The sequence below is a fragment of the Hakea prostrata genome, chromosome 7, assembly GCF_041222555.1.
Source record: "Hakea prostrata isolate BN-2017 chromosome 7, UWA_Hpros_2, whole genome shotgun sequence".
Lineage (NCBI taxonomy): Eukaryota > Viridiplantae > Streptophyta > Magnoliopsida > Proteales > Proteaceae > Hakea > Hakea prostrata.
The window spans coordinates 37765410-37783213 of record NC_142606.1 but is presented as its reverse complement, the minus strand read 5'-3'; the positions used below and the strand labels follow the sequence as shown (position 1 = coordinate 37783213).

Sequence of the window (17804 nt, the reverse complement as noted above, 5' to 3'; positions counted from 1 at the left end):
TCCCGCACAGACTATCTCCATTTCCCACTGCCGGTGTCCGATCCTCTTCATACGGGATGGTTCCTTCATAGGAAACTAGTCCATCTTCCGATACAATTCCTTCATCGGTGCATGCTAATAAATATATACAAAATAAAGGAGTGAGTTCTAAAGAACTCAGTAAGAACAATTACAAATCCCATCAATTATCCAACAACGCATAAATGCATAAATGACATGAATGAGTGCAAAGTATGAATGATACTATGATTTCTAACTATGCAGGTCTCTAACAGCTGACATGCTTTAAGATATACACCAGCTCTCCTCTAGGTAAGTCTAGTCACTCTGATCCGGCAAGGACTGGTTACCTCTGTAGGGATCCTGGGCAAAATGGAAAGTCCACACTTGGCTCACAAACCACGGCTGGGGTTAAGTCAACACTCTCTTATCATGACCATTGGTAATGAGTACTGGTGCATGTCGGGGTTTCTAATCCAATGCAAGGTCATACTGGTAACATGTCTACATGAAGTCCAGATACATCCCCTATGGCACCAACCAGCTCGGTTCAGCATCCTTCGCAACCTAGGAATGAGAATCCTCACGGACTGGCTACCGCTGTTGGACACCACTCCTTAACCCTATGGTCTTCCACATATTATTGTGGCAGATGCTCTCATGACTCCTCACAACACCCGGTCCGTTCCTTGGACGTCCATGAGCCCAACCCTAACATATGCAACCCTACCATTTATATGATTAACAGTGGACCAACGTCACATCACTGTCACCAAGGGTCATTTGGTTTCAATCCCCATACCGAAAAGGTAGTAGCATGTGGGGTACCTAGCCATGCAATTCTAGACTCTACCTAAGAATGTCATCAACCAGTCAAGACAGTGTTCGAGACATCAGCATGCATTTGTCCCATTCCAAGCTAAGATATCCCAGAGGAATAACTCATTTATCAAAACCACATACTAACCATAATCAGTACATAGCATTCACAATCAACAAAGTATATATGTAAACCAGACAAACAGCAGTAGTATAACAAGATCAGTATATAAAACATGACTACAACAATATATATAATGAAAGGCTACTGCTAACAGACACTGGACTAACATGTTTAAGTCTATTCATAAAGATAGATTTGAATGTCCTTACCTGCATATAAGTAACTTGTCCATAAAAGAGATCCGTAAACTATTACAAGACTTTTCTTTTCAAACAGAGAATACCTAAACACAGGGTTACAATAATGTATAAGCTAATTGAATCAAAGTGGATCAAAACCTAAAGTCATTTGGTCATCTGTTTACTAGCCAGTCGCTCGTGCCGGTCGCTTAGGTTGAGCGACCGCCACTAGTGACCGCCCCAAAAAGAGAGAGTTTCAATCTGAAACTCAGGCTTCTGATCATCCGTTTTCAATCCGGATTTCGAGTGATCATGGCCTAAGTCTCAAATCTAACACTCCTACAGCCAAAGGGTGAAGGAATCCTATCAATTACCATCATTGGATTACCCAGAACTCTCCCCTTGACTGGGTTATCCTTTTCACTAAAGCAGGGTTTCGTTTTCGAATGAATCACCTCAAGTAGATTGGAAAGAGAGAGTTACAATTGATCAAAAAGGGTAACCACCATGATGAGGGTATGGGTTAACACGAAATTGAAAGACAAAGGAGATAAAGGATGAAGGGTGAATCCATTACCTCACTTCAGAACACTAGAAAAAGGGAAGAACTCACCTCCAGATCACTATCAGCACTTTATATCCACTTTCGGCACTTCTCCGAAGCCGTCTAACCACCAAAAACGGTAACCACGAATAAAATATTCGTAAGTTGGACGAGGGTTACCTTTTATAGAAGTCAGGGGGCAAAATAGGGCAAAACCCCGAAAACAGATCGGGCGGTCGCTCCAGTCGGTCACTTGGTTTGATCGACCGCCACTAGCAACCGCCCCCATGTAATTTGCGATACAAGGGTGCTTTTTCTAGGGGGTTGATATCCAAGTACAACCTAGCCCTAAAGAAGAGATGGGGGAGATATTACCTTCATTCCGGACATCTCCGACCAACACTTGTCTTCCAGAAGACCAACTACCAAGCAAGGCAGGCTCTTCAAACAGAGGATCCAGATCCATGGGTTCAGGGTATGGATCCTGGACTTCTATCCGAACACTCCACAACTTTACCCGACTACACCTTCGTGTTCTCGGACATGCAATATGGATCTCGGGTTAGAAATACAGGGGTTGTTACACTTAGACACTGAGATAACTCAGTGGAATGTGACTCTGAAATGCTTCAAATTATAACGGGTTTTGCCTTGGCTATCACTGAGATGGCTCAGTATACTCTCTCTTTTACATTGTTAAGGATTTTACCCTTAGTTATAGAATATTATAGTTTGTGATGGAAAATGGTCGACCCAAGCTTCTCACCCACCTCATCTATCTTGTCACAGCTAGGACTCTTATTTTGAAGCATTCTGTGGAAGTGGGGCGTCCAACCCTATTTGTGTGGTTTTTATGGGAGGAGATGCTCCGAAAGGGAAAATTTTGAAAGCAACAATTTTATTTGAAGAAATATGTACTTAGCCATGCTTTTGAAGAGAGAGAGATCCTATTTTTACATACCATTGTGCCGAAGCAGGAGCTAGACAGCAATCTTTTTCCAATTGTTCAATGTTTCAATGTGTTCTGATCTAAAGTTTAGGGAGTCTAGATCACCTCTATTCAAGGATGAACAATGTACTCCTCATGACGGTTTTGTAACCACATAATAGTAGTGGGTTCTACCTATAAATATTAAAAATAAGAACTCAATGAGTCCCATGTGGACTCCAACCCCTGTTTATATGGTTGAAAACCATTAAGGGAGTACATTGTAGTCTCTCGAGGAGAAGGTGATCTAGACTCGAGTTTTTTTTTTTTGGCTTGTAAAACCCTCAATTTCTTCCAAATTCCAAATTATTTTCCTCTTTTTTATTTTTTTATTTTTATTTTTCCAAAGTGGGTAATCACGTTGGGAGGGAAAAAGGTCCACTGTGAAACCTTTATGAACTCCATTTTTAATACTTAAAACAAGGTCATTCACATTATTAATAATTGGATTGAAGAAAGAAGATGAAAAAAAAATTGAAGAATATGTATAAGAATGCAGTGACAAAATTGAAGAAGGAAAAGGACCAAATTTGTGGAAAGAGAGAGTAACGGTGGAAATATTCCCTCATGGAGTGAAGAAAAGAGTGTTGGATAAATAATGATATCATAGGCAATCGTATAAAACAAATGAAGACATACAATCATAAGAATGAAAACTTATCTTATTTTAAATAGCACGAATGATCACCTTGTTGAAAGCATTGTTGTATACATCCACCTAATGTTGCACAAAAGTGATGGAGTTGAAATGTGCCGATAGTGGTTGGCACTTTCTTTAAGGTATTTAAACGCCCCCGAATTGTGCACACGGGTCCAAAATACATTTTCACCCCCAAGATCAATCAACCCCTCCATCTCAAACGGCGGACTCCGTAATTGATGGACTAAGCGATCTATAAAGCTACATTCACCAATTCGTTTTCTATGACATAATTTAAACAAAACCAATGCTTTTAAAAATGTTCGTGCCAAAATAACAAACTCCTCCCACCTTTGTATAGGAGAGCAAGAGACACAAACGAAGGTTGTCCCAAAGGTTATAATTCTTCCCTTAAGACATGTTGGTTAGCAAAGACATCTATTGGCCATTTAGGTGTTTTAGGAAAAGACCCAACCTTTAGAAAAACAAATTGTTTGAATTTTAAAATAAATTTTAAAAAATTACAAAAAGAGAAACAAAAGTAGCGGGAAAATTGAAAGAGAAGGTTAGTTTTTTCTTAATATGAGTTTTAATTGCGATCATTGGATAAGTTATCGTTACGTCTCACAATCCTAATGAGTGAATGTAGGGAATTGTAAGATTGCAAATTGTAGAAAATGTGAATACACCAATAGAATACCAATTTAAGTGATACCCTTTCAGTAAGTTAACCCTGAAGCATCTCTCTAATCTCTTTTAAGTGATACTCATTTTAGTTTTCCTTATACTTTTATCAGGCCATATAGTATTGATAAACCACAATTTTTTTTGGACAGATCTAAAATTAAATAGACCTTAAAACTGTTGTATGTTACTTCAATGTTAATTTCTTTTTTCCTTCACAATTTGAAACCACCACAACTTTACCTTTCCCTTTTCGTCTAGAGATTGAGATTATAGAATATGATGGAAAAAAAAAAAAAGAAGACTCAGCTCGACACATTAGGCTTGAAAAAGAAATGTCGTTGAGTGAAAACTTTATTTTCCAACGATGGTGTAGAGTACTAGTTAGATACATATATTAAGACATGCACCATTAATGACCGCTCCGGCCAACAATCACAATAACATTTATTGAGGAAATAACCAAAGTGCAGCTACTTATTACTTGAGGAGACGACCAACATTAATATTTTTACGTACACTCCTCAGGGTCCTAAAAAATCACTTTGCTCTCAAGGAAATAACAAAACTAACGAGCTTACTCTCTTCCTTTAAGATGTGCTTGCTGACATTCGCCATGTACCTGCTAAATAAGGTACTAATGATAGAGTCTCCAAAGTGGTCAGCAAGCATGGATTCGAAAACAGCTCTTATAATCTTCGCCACCTTCTGCCCTCTTATAAAGTTATCCAACATAAACTCATTGTCATCATCATCACTTGCGTCCCAATTGATATCAAATATTTCTAAGTGATCAAGATAAAAGGATCCTTCTGCACAAACTGCACTTTCTAATTCTTTGCTAGAAGGCATATACAACGGCAAATTGAAAGAATCCACTTTGGCTTCCTCAATGAGACCCTAAAACAAGATAAGAAAACTTGTAATAATTTTAAATACTAAGAGGAAAATTGTACATGTTCATTAATTAAGCATGTATACCTCGTTGACCAAGTCATTTAGTGAATTAGAAAACAGGTCCAAAATGCAACTCTCTTTGCCAAAAGGATCTTCACTTCTCCTGCCAAGAAATGTCAAAACCATTCTTCCTTCCGGTGTTATTTCCTTTGAGCGCAAGCTAAGAAACAAGGAAAAATCCTTTTGAAATTGCACTCGTAAGCTTTCAAAGCACACTAGGAGGGCTTGTCTTTGCCAAGTAAATATTCCCCTTATTGTTACTTCCAACTGCTGGAGGAACCTATAGTGTTCATTATACATGGTTAGAAAAAATATACTAAAACACACGAGCGTGCATGATATGTATCAATTAGGTTTCAAACCTGAGAGAGCCAATGAAGGCTGTAAGAGGAATGAAAGAAGTCTATAGTACTGCTTGGAAAGAGCCTCTCATAGAAAGAACCGGGTAATCCTGTGATAGAAACTGGCCCAAAATTTTCACCAAAATCCTTCTTTAGCTGATCATAGAAGGTTGGCAAGGTTCTGAAAATGGTGTTGAAGTCATTACTTGGAAGATCATTAAGGAACACTAGGAATTCCGGTGTTTTACAATTCAACTGATGACATGTTTCATAGATCGCTTCAACCACTAAAGTGATCACTTGTAAGGTGTTAGGTCCCGATGAGCAGCCCAAATCTGCTATCCTTAGACATTGAGATAACTTGGTGGAATACAAATCTGAAATGCTTTGAATTACCAGAGGCTTCGCCCTAGTTATCGCTAGTTTCTGAAAGAAAAAGACAAAATTCATGCTTAGTTGCTTGAATGGAATAAAAATGAAAGTATTAGAGAGAGAGAGAGAGAGAGAGAGAGAGAGAGAGAGAGAGAGAGAGAGAGGTACTTGAAGTTGGGAGTTACTGGCATAGCTAATTTCTCCATCCCCACCATTCATGTGAAGAACTTGCTGAACTTCCATGGCTTCTCTTCGCTTTGGATTCCTAAGCCTCTATTTTGCATTCAATGTGTTACACATGTAAATCATCCTTGTATATATAGGCAAGGATTGATAAAACTATAGATTATAAAATGCAATATAAAATTTGTTTTAAACGTGCGAGTATATATATTTTTTTTTGAAAAATATGGTTGATCTTACTAGTGTAGCTTCCACCCCGACCACCACCCCCAACAACATGATAAACTCGTAAAACGTGCAAGAGTTTTACCAAATACAAAACATGCACAATTATTAATTAAGTCTTTGTTGGAAGATTACCTTCTTTTTTTTTTCTTTTTTTTTTCTTTATTAAAAACATATAAAATGAGAACCCCAAGGATAACTTTTGCAAAAGATCAACACTTCCTCATTAGATGTTAAATTTTGAATCTCCTCCAGGTTAGAGGGGAAGTCCTGCCTATATTAATTATAAAAGCTTTCTCAAGGATGTAGTCAAGGTAAGCGTGAGCTAGCCTGAATGAACATCGGATATAATAATAATTGAATATATATATATATATATATATAGAGAGAGATAGATATATATATAGAGAGAGAGAGAGAGAGAGAGAGAGAGAGAGAGAGGAGGTGTAATCAAGGTAAGCGTGAGCCAGCCCGAATGAATATCGATTATAATAATAATAGAAAAAATAATATATATAATAATATATGTGCATCCAACAAAGTGTACTATAAGCACCACCAAGTCAGACAAACCACTAAAGCAAAATCTAGAAAAAAAGTGCTACCATGAGTCATGCTCTACCAATGAGATATATATTATTAAGAGTTCTTTTCATGTTGTCAATTTCGGTTGGGCCAAAATTCTTGATTGCCCACTTAAGTGACAAAATTTACATGCTATTCACAGTGTATCTTTTCAAAAATTATAAATTATCCACAGTTACTTTTTGTTTAACTTTGAAATTAAAATGACTATTTTTCCTGAGGGATAAAAGAAAGTATAAATTTTTACCAAACCTCATTTAATTTTTTAAAATTTACCCAAAAGAAAATCCTTGGTTCACACGATTCACGTTGGCTGCCTAAAAAATATCCACCACCCTGGCATGAAAAATCTCTCTTTGCAATAGGTTGGTTTGTGCTCAAGACGAGATCTACGTCCTCCTCAGTTCTTCAGAAAAATCAAAGAGGTTGAGAACCAGATCAAACCGATCAAGAGTTCTTCGAGCGATGATGAACCTTCAATTGCTAGCGGTGGACGCTGGTTGGGGAAGGAGTGGGTGCTATTTGAGGAAGTAGTGTGTGTGTTTTACCCAAGAAAGAAATGGCAACTCTTGAAAGAGCTTGCTTGATCGAGCAATGGATGGAGAAGAAAGTGACAGAGAAGATCGGAATTCTTCTTTGTTGAATTCTACATCTAGCTCCTTAGATTCCAGCTGTGAACAGAGAATTCTTTTCGTAAATTTGAAAAAATTAAAAGAGTTTTTGTAAAAGAAAAAAATTATATTTTCCTTCAAACCATGGGCAACATTGGCATATCAGTTTTACTGTTAACAGAAAAATAATTGTGAGGAACTTGTAATTTTATAAAAGGGTCAATGTGGGCAACATGTAATTTTTGCTATGAGTACTGTCAAGAGTTTTGGCACAACTTAATTGAGCAGCATGAAAAAAGCTCTATAGTTAATACTATACTTGTGCACGGTACTTTAGAGTCTGTATTACTTATCTTAAATGTCATTTTCATGAGATCAACATTTATTAATTGATTGCAAATGACAAATTAGCTTATAAGTAACATAAGATGTAGGAGAGAGGAGGTATATATTAAACAACATTAGAAGGTTAGGAAATAAAGTAAGCTTTGATTACGCTGGGATGACTTGTCCTTGCCAAGCAAATGTGCCCCTTGTTCTTGACCCCCAAAAAAAATAATATTCCCCTTGTTATGCCAACGTACCATTGATGGAACTAGCTATACCATGCACACATTATGGTTATAAAAAAAATTTGATCTAAAAATAATTATAGTAAATTATTATGAAGCTCCAAACTTAAAAGTGCCAATGTAGGCCATAAGAGGAATGAAAGGAGTCTATAGTACTCCTTGGAAATAGCCTTTCATAAAGAGAATCAGGTCACCCCGCAATAGAACATGGCCTAAAGTTTTCACTCTTTTCCTTCTTTAGGTGTTCATAGTAGGTGGGCATGGTTTCAAAAATGATGTTGAAGTCATTTTTTGGAAGATCATTAAGGAACACTAGGAATTCAGACATTTTATGATTCAATTAAATACATGTTTCATGCATGGCCTTAATGATCTCCGTGATCACTAGAAAAGTGTTGGGTTTTGATGAGCAACCCAAATCTCCTATACTTAGACACTGAGATAACTCGGTGGAATGTGACTCGAAATGCTTCAAATTAAAACGGGTTTTGCCTTGGCTATCACTGAGATGGCTCAGAATCCTCTATCTTTTACATGGTTAAAGATTTTACCCTTAGTTATAGATTATTATAGTTTGTGATGGAAAATGGTCGACCCAAGCTTCTCACCCACCTCATCTATCCTGTCACAGCTAGGACTCTTATTTTGAAGCATTCTGTGGAAGTGGGGCGTCCAACCCTATTTGTGTGGTTTTTATGGGAGTAGATCCTCCGACAAGGAAAATTTTGGAAGCAACAATTTATTTGAAGAAATATGTACTTAGCCATGCTTTTGAAGAGAGAGAGAGATCCTATTTTTACATACCATTGTGCCGAAGCAGGAGCTAGACAGCATTCTTTTTCCAATTGTTCCATGTTTCAATGTGTTCTGATCTAAAGTTTAGGGAGTCTAGATCACCTCTAGTCAAGGATGAACAATGTACTCCTCATGACGGTTTTTTAACCACATAATAGTAGTGGGTTCTACCTATAAATATTAAAAATAAGAACTCAATGAGTTCCATGTGGACTCCATCCCCTATTTATATGGTTGAAAACCATTAAGGGAGTACATTGTAGTCCCCTGAGAAGAAGGTGATCTAGACTCGACTTTTTTTTTTTTTTTTTTTTTTTTTTTGGGCCTGTAAAACCCTCAATTTCTTCCAAATTCCAAATTATTTTCCTCTTTTTTATTTTGTTTTTTTATTTTTCCAAAGTGGGTAATCACGTTGGGAGGGAAGAAGGTCCACTTTGTGAAACCTTTATGAACTCCGTTTTTAACACTTAAAACAAGGTCATTCACATTATTAATGATTGATTGAAGAAAGATGATGAAAAAAAATTGAAGAATACGTATAAGAATGCAGTGACAAAATTGAAGAAGGAAAATGAACGGAATTGTGGAAAGGGAGAGTAACGGTGGAAATATTCCCTCATGGAGTGAAGAAAAGAAGCAAAAGTAGCAGGAAAATTGAATGAGAAGGTTAGTTTTTTCTTAATATGAGTTTTAATTGTGATAATTGGATAAGATATCGCTACGTATCACAATCCTAATGAGTGATTTTAGGGAATTGTAAGATTGCAAATTGTAAAAAATGTGAATACACCAATAGAATACCAATTTAAGTGATACCCTTTCAATAAGTTAACCCTGAAGCATCTCTCTTATCTCTATTGAATTTCTAGCATCTACCCCATTTTTTGGTTCGAGGATTTAGATAGTAGGTGCTGTTATATAAGATTTTTGGTGTTTTAGTGCCTTGTACAATATGATGGTTTAAACCAGTTTGACTTTGAGAATCTAATCAGGGATGGGTCTTTCCTAGTCTAGTCCTCACTAGGAAAGACCCTTCACTAACCTGACTGATTAAATGATGGTTTTCCTAATCTGAACAAAGATGGGTCTGCATAATCTTAATCCTGCCACTTAATTTTATCATCTAGAAGAATGATGCATCAAGTTAGATTTTCAAAATAAGATATGTTTTACATGTATCAAGTCCTAGCTTGTTTTTGTGGTGTAAGTCCTTTTGGATCCACATATAAGATCACTCATGCTCAATGGATTACGGTGGTATACAACTATAGTGTCAAAATCATGGAAAAATTTATAGACCCAGATGAATATAGCTACTTGGATATGTTCAATGACATTTACAACACAATCATTTGGGAAGATGGCACCACTTAGGGTTTGATGTCGATTTCTATATACTAACCATTTTTAAGAAACATGAGGACTTTGAGTTGTAAAGCCATACGTATATGATCTTCAGGTTGGCTCATCCAAGTTTGCACGGCACCATGTGACTAGATATCCAAGTGACATAGTATTGAGGCAAACTAATGATCCTGGTGTTAGAAGGATTGAAACAATTTTAGAGAGGGGATGTTGCTCCAAAATCTGATTGTAGACCAACCGGTTCGTTATTACGCCAATCATGATCAGTTCTCGAGATACAAAGAAAGCGAGTGTGGGGTGCCTCGGAGGATGGAAGCCACCTCCAATGATTAAGTCGAAATCGGTGAACACGAATCCTCGTAAGGAGGAGTAAATACTCCAAGAAGACGAAAGAGAATATCTCCTTGGATAATTGCAGGAGAATAAATATTCAGAATTAATGTTCTTTGACTTACCCTAATTAGTGTAGAGTATTGGCTTATATATCAAGTTAATACCTCTGAGGTGGCGAAGATGCATCATAGCCGTCGAATTTCTTGATCCTAGATGCAGGGTTGTGATGGCATCTGATGAGTAGCTTGATCAACTAGCCAAATGCCCAATCTTCTTGAAGAAGCTTCAAGACAACTGTGCACAATCCCACCAAATTAGGATAGAGTGACAAATATCCCTTACTTTGGTAGACAAAACACAAGGGATACTTGAGGAAGCTTTAAGCGAATGAGAAGCTTTCTTGCAGGCAATGAGCATTAATGAATCTTAGTGCATTCAATGTGGAAATTAATACAATGATTGACGTTGGGAAGAAGATACGCAAAAGTCTTTTACAATGTTACTTTAGCCAAGACGTAACTAGTCGGGCACTTAATGGAAGGCCATCCAAAAAGTCCATCATGACAGTTGGCCGTCTCTATGAGGAGCTCTTCGGAGCAAGTATTCTGCCGAGAAGTGCCTTATGAACTCATGAACAAGGACTAAATCATACATATTGGTTTGCTTGGTCCTCTTGAGTCGAAGGGTTCAAACCATAATATTTATAATAGGGGTATTATAGAAATTGACATTTTAAACATGAGAACTTTGCTTAAACCTGTCAATACTGTTTTTGCTTCTATAAACAAATTTTATCAAACACATATAAAAAGGCTTTTTACTTTCAAAAACACTTAAAACTGTTTCTGGTGTTTTTCAAAACAGAAACACCTGATAGGTTATCATATAGGCCCTTTGATTTAGGTGACTCTTCCAAGTCGGATAAAAACAATTTGAGACTTGATTAGGGGTCATGAAGACACTCCCATGGTTTAACAGGTGACAAGACAAGATCCTACTATGTCCATGTTGGTACTTTCACTTGAGCCATGTGAGACTCACTAATTCTAGTTTTCTTTATACTTTTATCAGGCCATATAGTATTGATAGACCACAATTTAGATCTATAATTAAACAGACCTTAGAACTTTTGTATGTTGGCTTCAATGTTAATTCCTTTTTTTCTTCTCAATATGAAACCACCACAACCTTATCTGTCCCTTTTCGCCTAGAATTGAGATTATAGAAGATGATGAAAATAGGAATGTAAAGAAAAGAGTAAGAAAAAAAGGGAGACTTGCTCGACACATTAGGTTTGACAAAGAAATGTCGTTGAGTGAAAACTTAATTTTCCAACGATGGTGTAGAGTATTAATCAGATACATATATTAAGACATGCACCATTAATGACTGCTCCGGCCAACAATCACATTAACATTTATAGTGGAAATAACCAAAGTGTGCCTACTTATTATTTGAGGAGATGATGAAGATTAATATTTTAACACTCCTCAGGGTCTTAAAACATCACTTTGCTCTCAAGGAAATAACAAAATTAACAAACTTACCCTCTTCCATTAAGAGGTGGTTGCTGACATACACCAAGTACCTGCTAAATAAGGTACTAATGATAGAGTCTCCAAAGCGGTCGGCAAGCATGGATTCATAAACAGCTCTTATACACTTCACCACCTTCCGCCCTCTTATAATGGTATCCAACATTAACTTGTTGTCATCACCATCACTTGCGTCCCAATTAGTATCAAATATTTCTAAGTGATCAAGACAAAAGGATCCTTCTGCACAAATAATACTCTCCAATTCTTTGCTAGAAGGCATATAGAGCGGCAAATTGAAACAATCCACTTTGGCTTCCTCAATGAGACCCTAAAACAAAATAATAGAACTTGTAATAATTTTAAATACTAAGAGAAAAATTGTACATGTTCATTAATTGAGAATGTATACCTCGATGACCAAGTCATTTAGTGAATTAGATAACAGGTCCAAAAAGCAACTCCCTTTGCCAAAAGGATCTTCACTTCTCCTGCCGAGAAATGTCAACACCATTCTTCCTCCATGTGTTATTTCCTTAGAGCGCAAGCCAAGAAACAAGGAGAAATCCTTTTGAAACTGCACCTGGTAAGCTTTCAGCACACTAGGAGGGCTTGTCTTTGCCAAGTAAATATTCCCCTTATTGTTACTTCCAACTGCTGGAGGAACCTATAGTTTTCATTACACATGGTTAGAAAAAATATACTAAAACACATGAGCGTGCATGAGATGTATCAATTAGGTTTCAAACCTGAGAGAGCCAATGAAGACTGTAAGAAGAATGAAAGAAGTCTATAGTACTACTTGGAAAGAGCCTCTCATAGAAAGAACCAGGTAATCCTGTGATTGAAACGGGCCCGAAATTTTCACCAAAATCCTTCTTTAGCTGATTATAGAAGGTTGGCAAGGTTCTGAAAATGGTGTTGAAGTCATTACTTGGAAGATCATTGAGGAACACTAGGAATTCCTGTGTTTTACAATTCAACTGATGACATGTTTTATAGATCGCTTCAATGATTAAAGTGATCACATGCAAGGTGTTAGGTCCTGATGAGCAGCCCAAATCTGCTATCCTTAGACATTGAGATAACTTGGTGGAATACAAATCTGAAATGCTTCGAATTATTAGTGGTTTTGCCTTGGTTATCACTAGTTTCTGAAAGAAAGAAAAACAAAGTTCATTCTTAGTTGCTCGAATGGAATAAAAATGAAAGAAATTAGAGTACCTGAAGTTGGGAGTTGCTGGCATAGCTAGTTTCTCCATCCCCACCATTCATGTGAAGAACTTGTAGAACTTCCATGGCTCATCTCAGCTTAAGATTCCTAAGCACCTATTTTGCATTTAGTTTTGTTAGCAAATGTAAATCATACTTGTATATATGGGTGGCAAGGATTGGTACAATCATAGATTATAAAATGCAAAAAATTTCTTGGGGACCAGTGAACCCACGAATTATAGTTGATCTGTCTGGCATCTCTTCCCCCAAACAACCTTATAAGGATTTAATATAAATAAATAAATAAATAAAAACAAACGGGTGGTCGAGATCCACTTTAGATCTGGACCGTAGGCAGCTTAGTGCTACGCATTTGCACAATAAATCAAAATCCACCTAATAAACTCGTAAAACGTGCAAATTTTTTAACAAAGTAAAAACATGCACAATTATTATCTAATTCTTCATTGGAAGATTACCTCCCTCTCTTTCATAAGAAATATAAATAAAATGAGGCAAAAGGATAACATGCTATCTATATGTAATCAAATTCACATAGCATGCATCCAACGGTGAGCACCATAGGTACTACCACGTTAGACGCACCACTAATGCAAGATTTAGAGAAAATGCTAACATAAATCATCATCTACCAATGAAATGTAGACACATAAGAATATCTACATAGATATAATTAAGAGTTTTCTTTTTCATGTGCCCATTTAAGTTAGACCAAAATTGTTAATTGTTCACTTAAGTGGCAAAAATTATGTGCTTTCCACAATCATGTTTTAAGTTGCTTACTGTTATTTTAATTACTATTTTGCCCATAGGGTGAAATGAAATATAAATATAAATTCATATTTTTACCAAACTCTACTATATAATAAAAAATAAAAAACTACGTGGCTCACATGATTCACGTTGGCCTCTGCTGGAAAATAGCCACCACCATTCCTGGCGAGAAAAATCTCTCTCTCTGCCGGGGAAATCTCTCTTTGCAACAGGTGGGTTTGTGCTCAAGAGAAGATCTCCGTCCTTCTCAATTCCTTAGCAAAACCAAAGACGTTGAGAGCCAGATCAAACCGATCGAGAGTTCTTCGAGTGGTGATGAATCTTCCAAAAAAGAGGTTTTGCAGAATCGACCATGCCGTTACCTTCAAAAAGGAAGTGTGAGAATGCAGATCTCGGTTTCGAGATCGAGATCTTCAGGTCTGAAACCAGATCGAACTGCGGTTCCTGTTCGATCGGAGAAACCTCTATGCCATGAACAATAGCAACAGAAGAAGTTCAATGATTTTGATGCACGTTTCCAGCAGAGAAGCAACTCTGTTCCTCAGCAGAAGCTGAAACATGAAAGTGGTTTCACCAAGACAAAATCCAGAGCTTTAAAGATCTATGATGATCTAAAGAAGATAAAGCAACCCATCTCCCCTGGTAGTCGTCTCGCTAGCTTTATCTATTCTCTGTTCACTGCAGGTAGCCCGAAGAAAGCGAAGATCTTTTCTTCTTCTTCTTCTTTAGCTGCAGGTGGAGACGATGAGAGCAAAACAAAATCGAGGACGTAGCGTGCGCTTTACCCGAGGAAGAAATGCCAAATCTTCAAAGAGTTTGCTTTGATCGAGCAATGGATGGACAGAGAATATTGGAGATCTTCAACTCTCGATTTTGAGTTGAGTTGAAAAAAAAATTTTACATTTTATTGTAATGTTTCTGGGATTCGACCCAAAAAAAAAAAAAGTTTCTGTGAAAAGAAGAAAGAGAAGGAAAACAGCTTTGAAAAGAAGAAGTGGCGAAACAACATCATCCTTGATTAGAAGCTTTATTATTTTTTAATAATTTGAATTGTATAACTTATTTATACAGCAAAACTTACTTTGGATGATTTAGAAAAAAAATTATCATCACATTCCAAGATCAGCTAACTTAGTCATTGAATCCTAATAACTTTTCATACATTATCATTGTAATAACTTTTCCTCTTGGGATTATTTCTGAAAATGGAGGAATGTTAGCATACAATCACATAAGGAGGAACAGAAAGGAATCAAAAGATCTACCAAAGTCTCATATGCAATCCACTCTCAATCCTCAAAATCATACATTGATGGTAAGTAGGGTTAAATATTTTCAGTGTGACCATGAAGCTAATACTGTTATTTTCGATTTGCATTCAACACAAAAAAATAGGCAAAATTTCAGTACAATTCGATGAAAATACAGTTATTACCAATGTGAATTGACTCAGAGAATCTATGGCCTAGGGACCAAAACTAAGGAAGATCGAAATTCTTCTTTGTTGAATTCTACTTAAATCTCTCTAGATTCCATCTGTTTCACAGGGATTTTTTTCTTCTGTAAATTTGAAAAAAATTAAGTGAGATTTTGTAAAAGAAAAAAGAACCTTATATTTTCCTTCACACCATAGGCAAAATGGTCATTTCAGTTTTCAAGTTAATAGAAAAGTAATTGTGGGGAGCTTGTAATTTTTGAAAAGGGTCAATGTGGACAACATGTAATTTTGGCTACTTAAGTGAACAAGTCAATAATTTTGGTCCAACTTAAGTGGGCAGCATGAAAAACTCTACAATTAATATTGTACGTACTTGTGCACGTTACTTAAGTATCAATTACATACCTTAAACACGATTTTCATGAGATCAGCATTATTGGTTGAATGCAAATGACAAATTAGCTTATAAGTAACATAAGATATAGGTGAGAGGTGGAATACATTAAACAACATTAGACGGTTAGAAAATAAAGTAAGCTTTGATTACCTTGGGAGGACTAGTCATTGCCAGGTAAATATTCACCTTATTCTTGACCCTTAATGTCAACCATTGAAGGAACCTAGCTATATCATGCACGCATTATGGTTTAAAAAAAAAATTAATATAAACTATTTATGAAGTTTCAAACTTTAAAGAGCCAATGTAGGCCATAAGAGGAATAAAAGGAGTCTATAGTGCTCCTTGGAAAGAGCCCTTCATAAAAAGAATCAGGTCACCCTACGAGAGAACATGGCCTCAACTTTTTACCCTTCTCCTTCTTTGGGTGTTCATGGAAGGTGGGCAAAGTTTTGAAAATGGTGTTGATGAAGTCATTACTTTGGAAGATCATTAAGGAACACTAAGAATTCAGGCTTTATGATTCAACTGATGACATGTTTCATGCATGGTCTTAATGATCTCCGTGATCACTAGAAAAGTGTTGAATCATGATGAGCAACCAATTCTCCTATACTAAGACATTGAGATAACTCGGTGGAATGTAACTCTGAAATGCTTAAAATTATGCTTAGTTTCCTTGGCTATCACTGGGCTAACTTAGAATCCGCTATCTTTTACATGGTCAAAGATTTTGCACCTATTTATAGATTATTGTAGTCTGTGATGGAAAATGGTCAACCCAAATTTCTCACTAATCTATCTTGTCATAGCTAGGACTCTTATTTTGTAGCATTCTCTGGAAGTGGGGGTGTCCAACCCTATTTGTGTGGTTTTTATGGGAGGAGGTGAGTGGGGGGGGGGGGGGGGGTAATAGCACTAACAAAGAGTGTTGTATTATTTTTAATATAATAAAAAATGTTTCATTTTATTGGATCTGTAAGTGCGGAAAACTTTCCTTTAGTTATTTTAGGAAAGTGTATTATTATATAGTCCCACATTGGAAACCGAGGTGTCGGAATCCAGGTTAATTAATAGGTACCACCTATTAACTCTAACTTATAATAATGAGACACGCCAGTGTGTGTGCAGTGTATGAGTGAGGACGGTATACCGTCCGAGCGCGCACGCGCACGCGCGGCGTGGGCTGTGGGCGTTTGTGGCGCACGCACTTAGCACTTAGCACGCTTGCATCGCTTCGAGCGAGATCAGATCTAAACCGTGTGTTGTGATCAACAGTAGATCCATAAATATTGTTTTGATGGTTCAATATGGACCGTTAGATCGTGCGGCCGAACGATCCGACGGCTCATATCTGAACGTCAGCATTCGTATCCCTACAGAGAGGTGCACCCATATGAACAGAGTCATGAACTGTTCAGTAGAGGCACCTCAATGCCTATATATACGTCTAGCTTCACAACAGCAGGAGAAGAGAGAAAATCCCGAAGTCTTCTCTGTTCTTAAGTTTTGCGAGTGCTCAGCAAAACTTAAGAGATTCAACTCGAAGTTGGGCTTCTTTGTATCCTGGGAGACGGTTCGCAATACCTATAGCACCTTGATGTGAGGGCGAATTACGTCTTAAGATTGTTGACAATATGTAAAATTGCTCTACAATTTTTATGGGTCATATCAAGAAGGAATGTCGGCTTCTGAAAAAGAAGTCAGATAAATCAGATGACAAGAACAACCATAAGGAGAACCTAGTGGCTATGATTTCTGAAGCCAATGTTCTTGGTGTTGATACTTCCTCGTGGGTCGACTCTGGTGCTACCAGACATGTCTGAAATGACAGCAGTTTCTTTTCTGAGTATAAGTCAGAAGAAAATGGGAGTATTCTCTACATGGGAAACGCATCCACTGCTACAGTGAAAGGAAAAGGGAAAGTGAAACTTGAGTTCACTTCGGAAAAACCCCTCACTCTGACAGATGTTTATCATGTCCCAGAAGTTAGGAAGAACCTTGTGTCTGCAAGTCTTTTAAGTAAATTTGGTTTCAAACTTGTCAACAATCTTAAGACGTAATTCCTTGTTTGAGATGGCACAGTCACTGAAGCAACTTGCGATGG

At 37.1% G+C, this 17804-nt stretch overlaps 1 protein-coding gene and 1 pseudogene across 2 annotated transcripts; both read right to left on the bottom strand.

Moving 5' to 3' along the window:
• Positions 1-4313: 4313 nt before the first annotated feature.
• Positions 4314-5953, bottom strand: LOC149011035 (putative jasmonic acid carboxyl methyltransferase 2; annotated as a pseudogene). Its single transcript, XR_016174677.1, has 4 exons — positions 5817-5953; positions 5298-5702; positions 4960-5215; positions 4314-4878 (listed from the first exon to the last, which is right to left on the bottom strand). The product of XR_016174677.1 is annotated as a putative jasmonic acid carboxyl methyltransferase 2 (transcript).
• Positions 5954-11656: 5703 nt separating this feature from the next.
• LOC149011034 (putative jasmonic acid carboxyl methyltransferase 2) lies at positions 11657-14205 on the bottom strand. The gene is made up of 5 exons (XM_089161763.1): positions 13982-14205; positions 13077-13181; positions 12602-13006; positions 12265-12519; positions 11657-12183 (listed from the first exon to the last, which is right to left on the bottom strand). Exons 2-5 carry the CDS (start codon positions 13149-13151, stop codon positions 11824-11826), a joined length of 1095 nt encoding a protein of 364 aa, XP_089017889.1. The 5' UTR covers positions 13152-13181; positions 13982-14205; the 3' UTR covers positions 11657-11823.
• Between the last annotated feature and the right edge of the window lie 3599 nt (positions 14206-17804).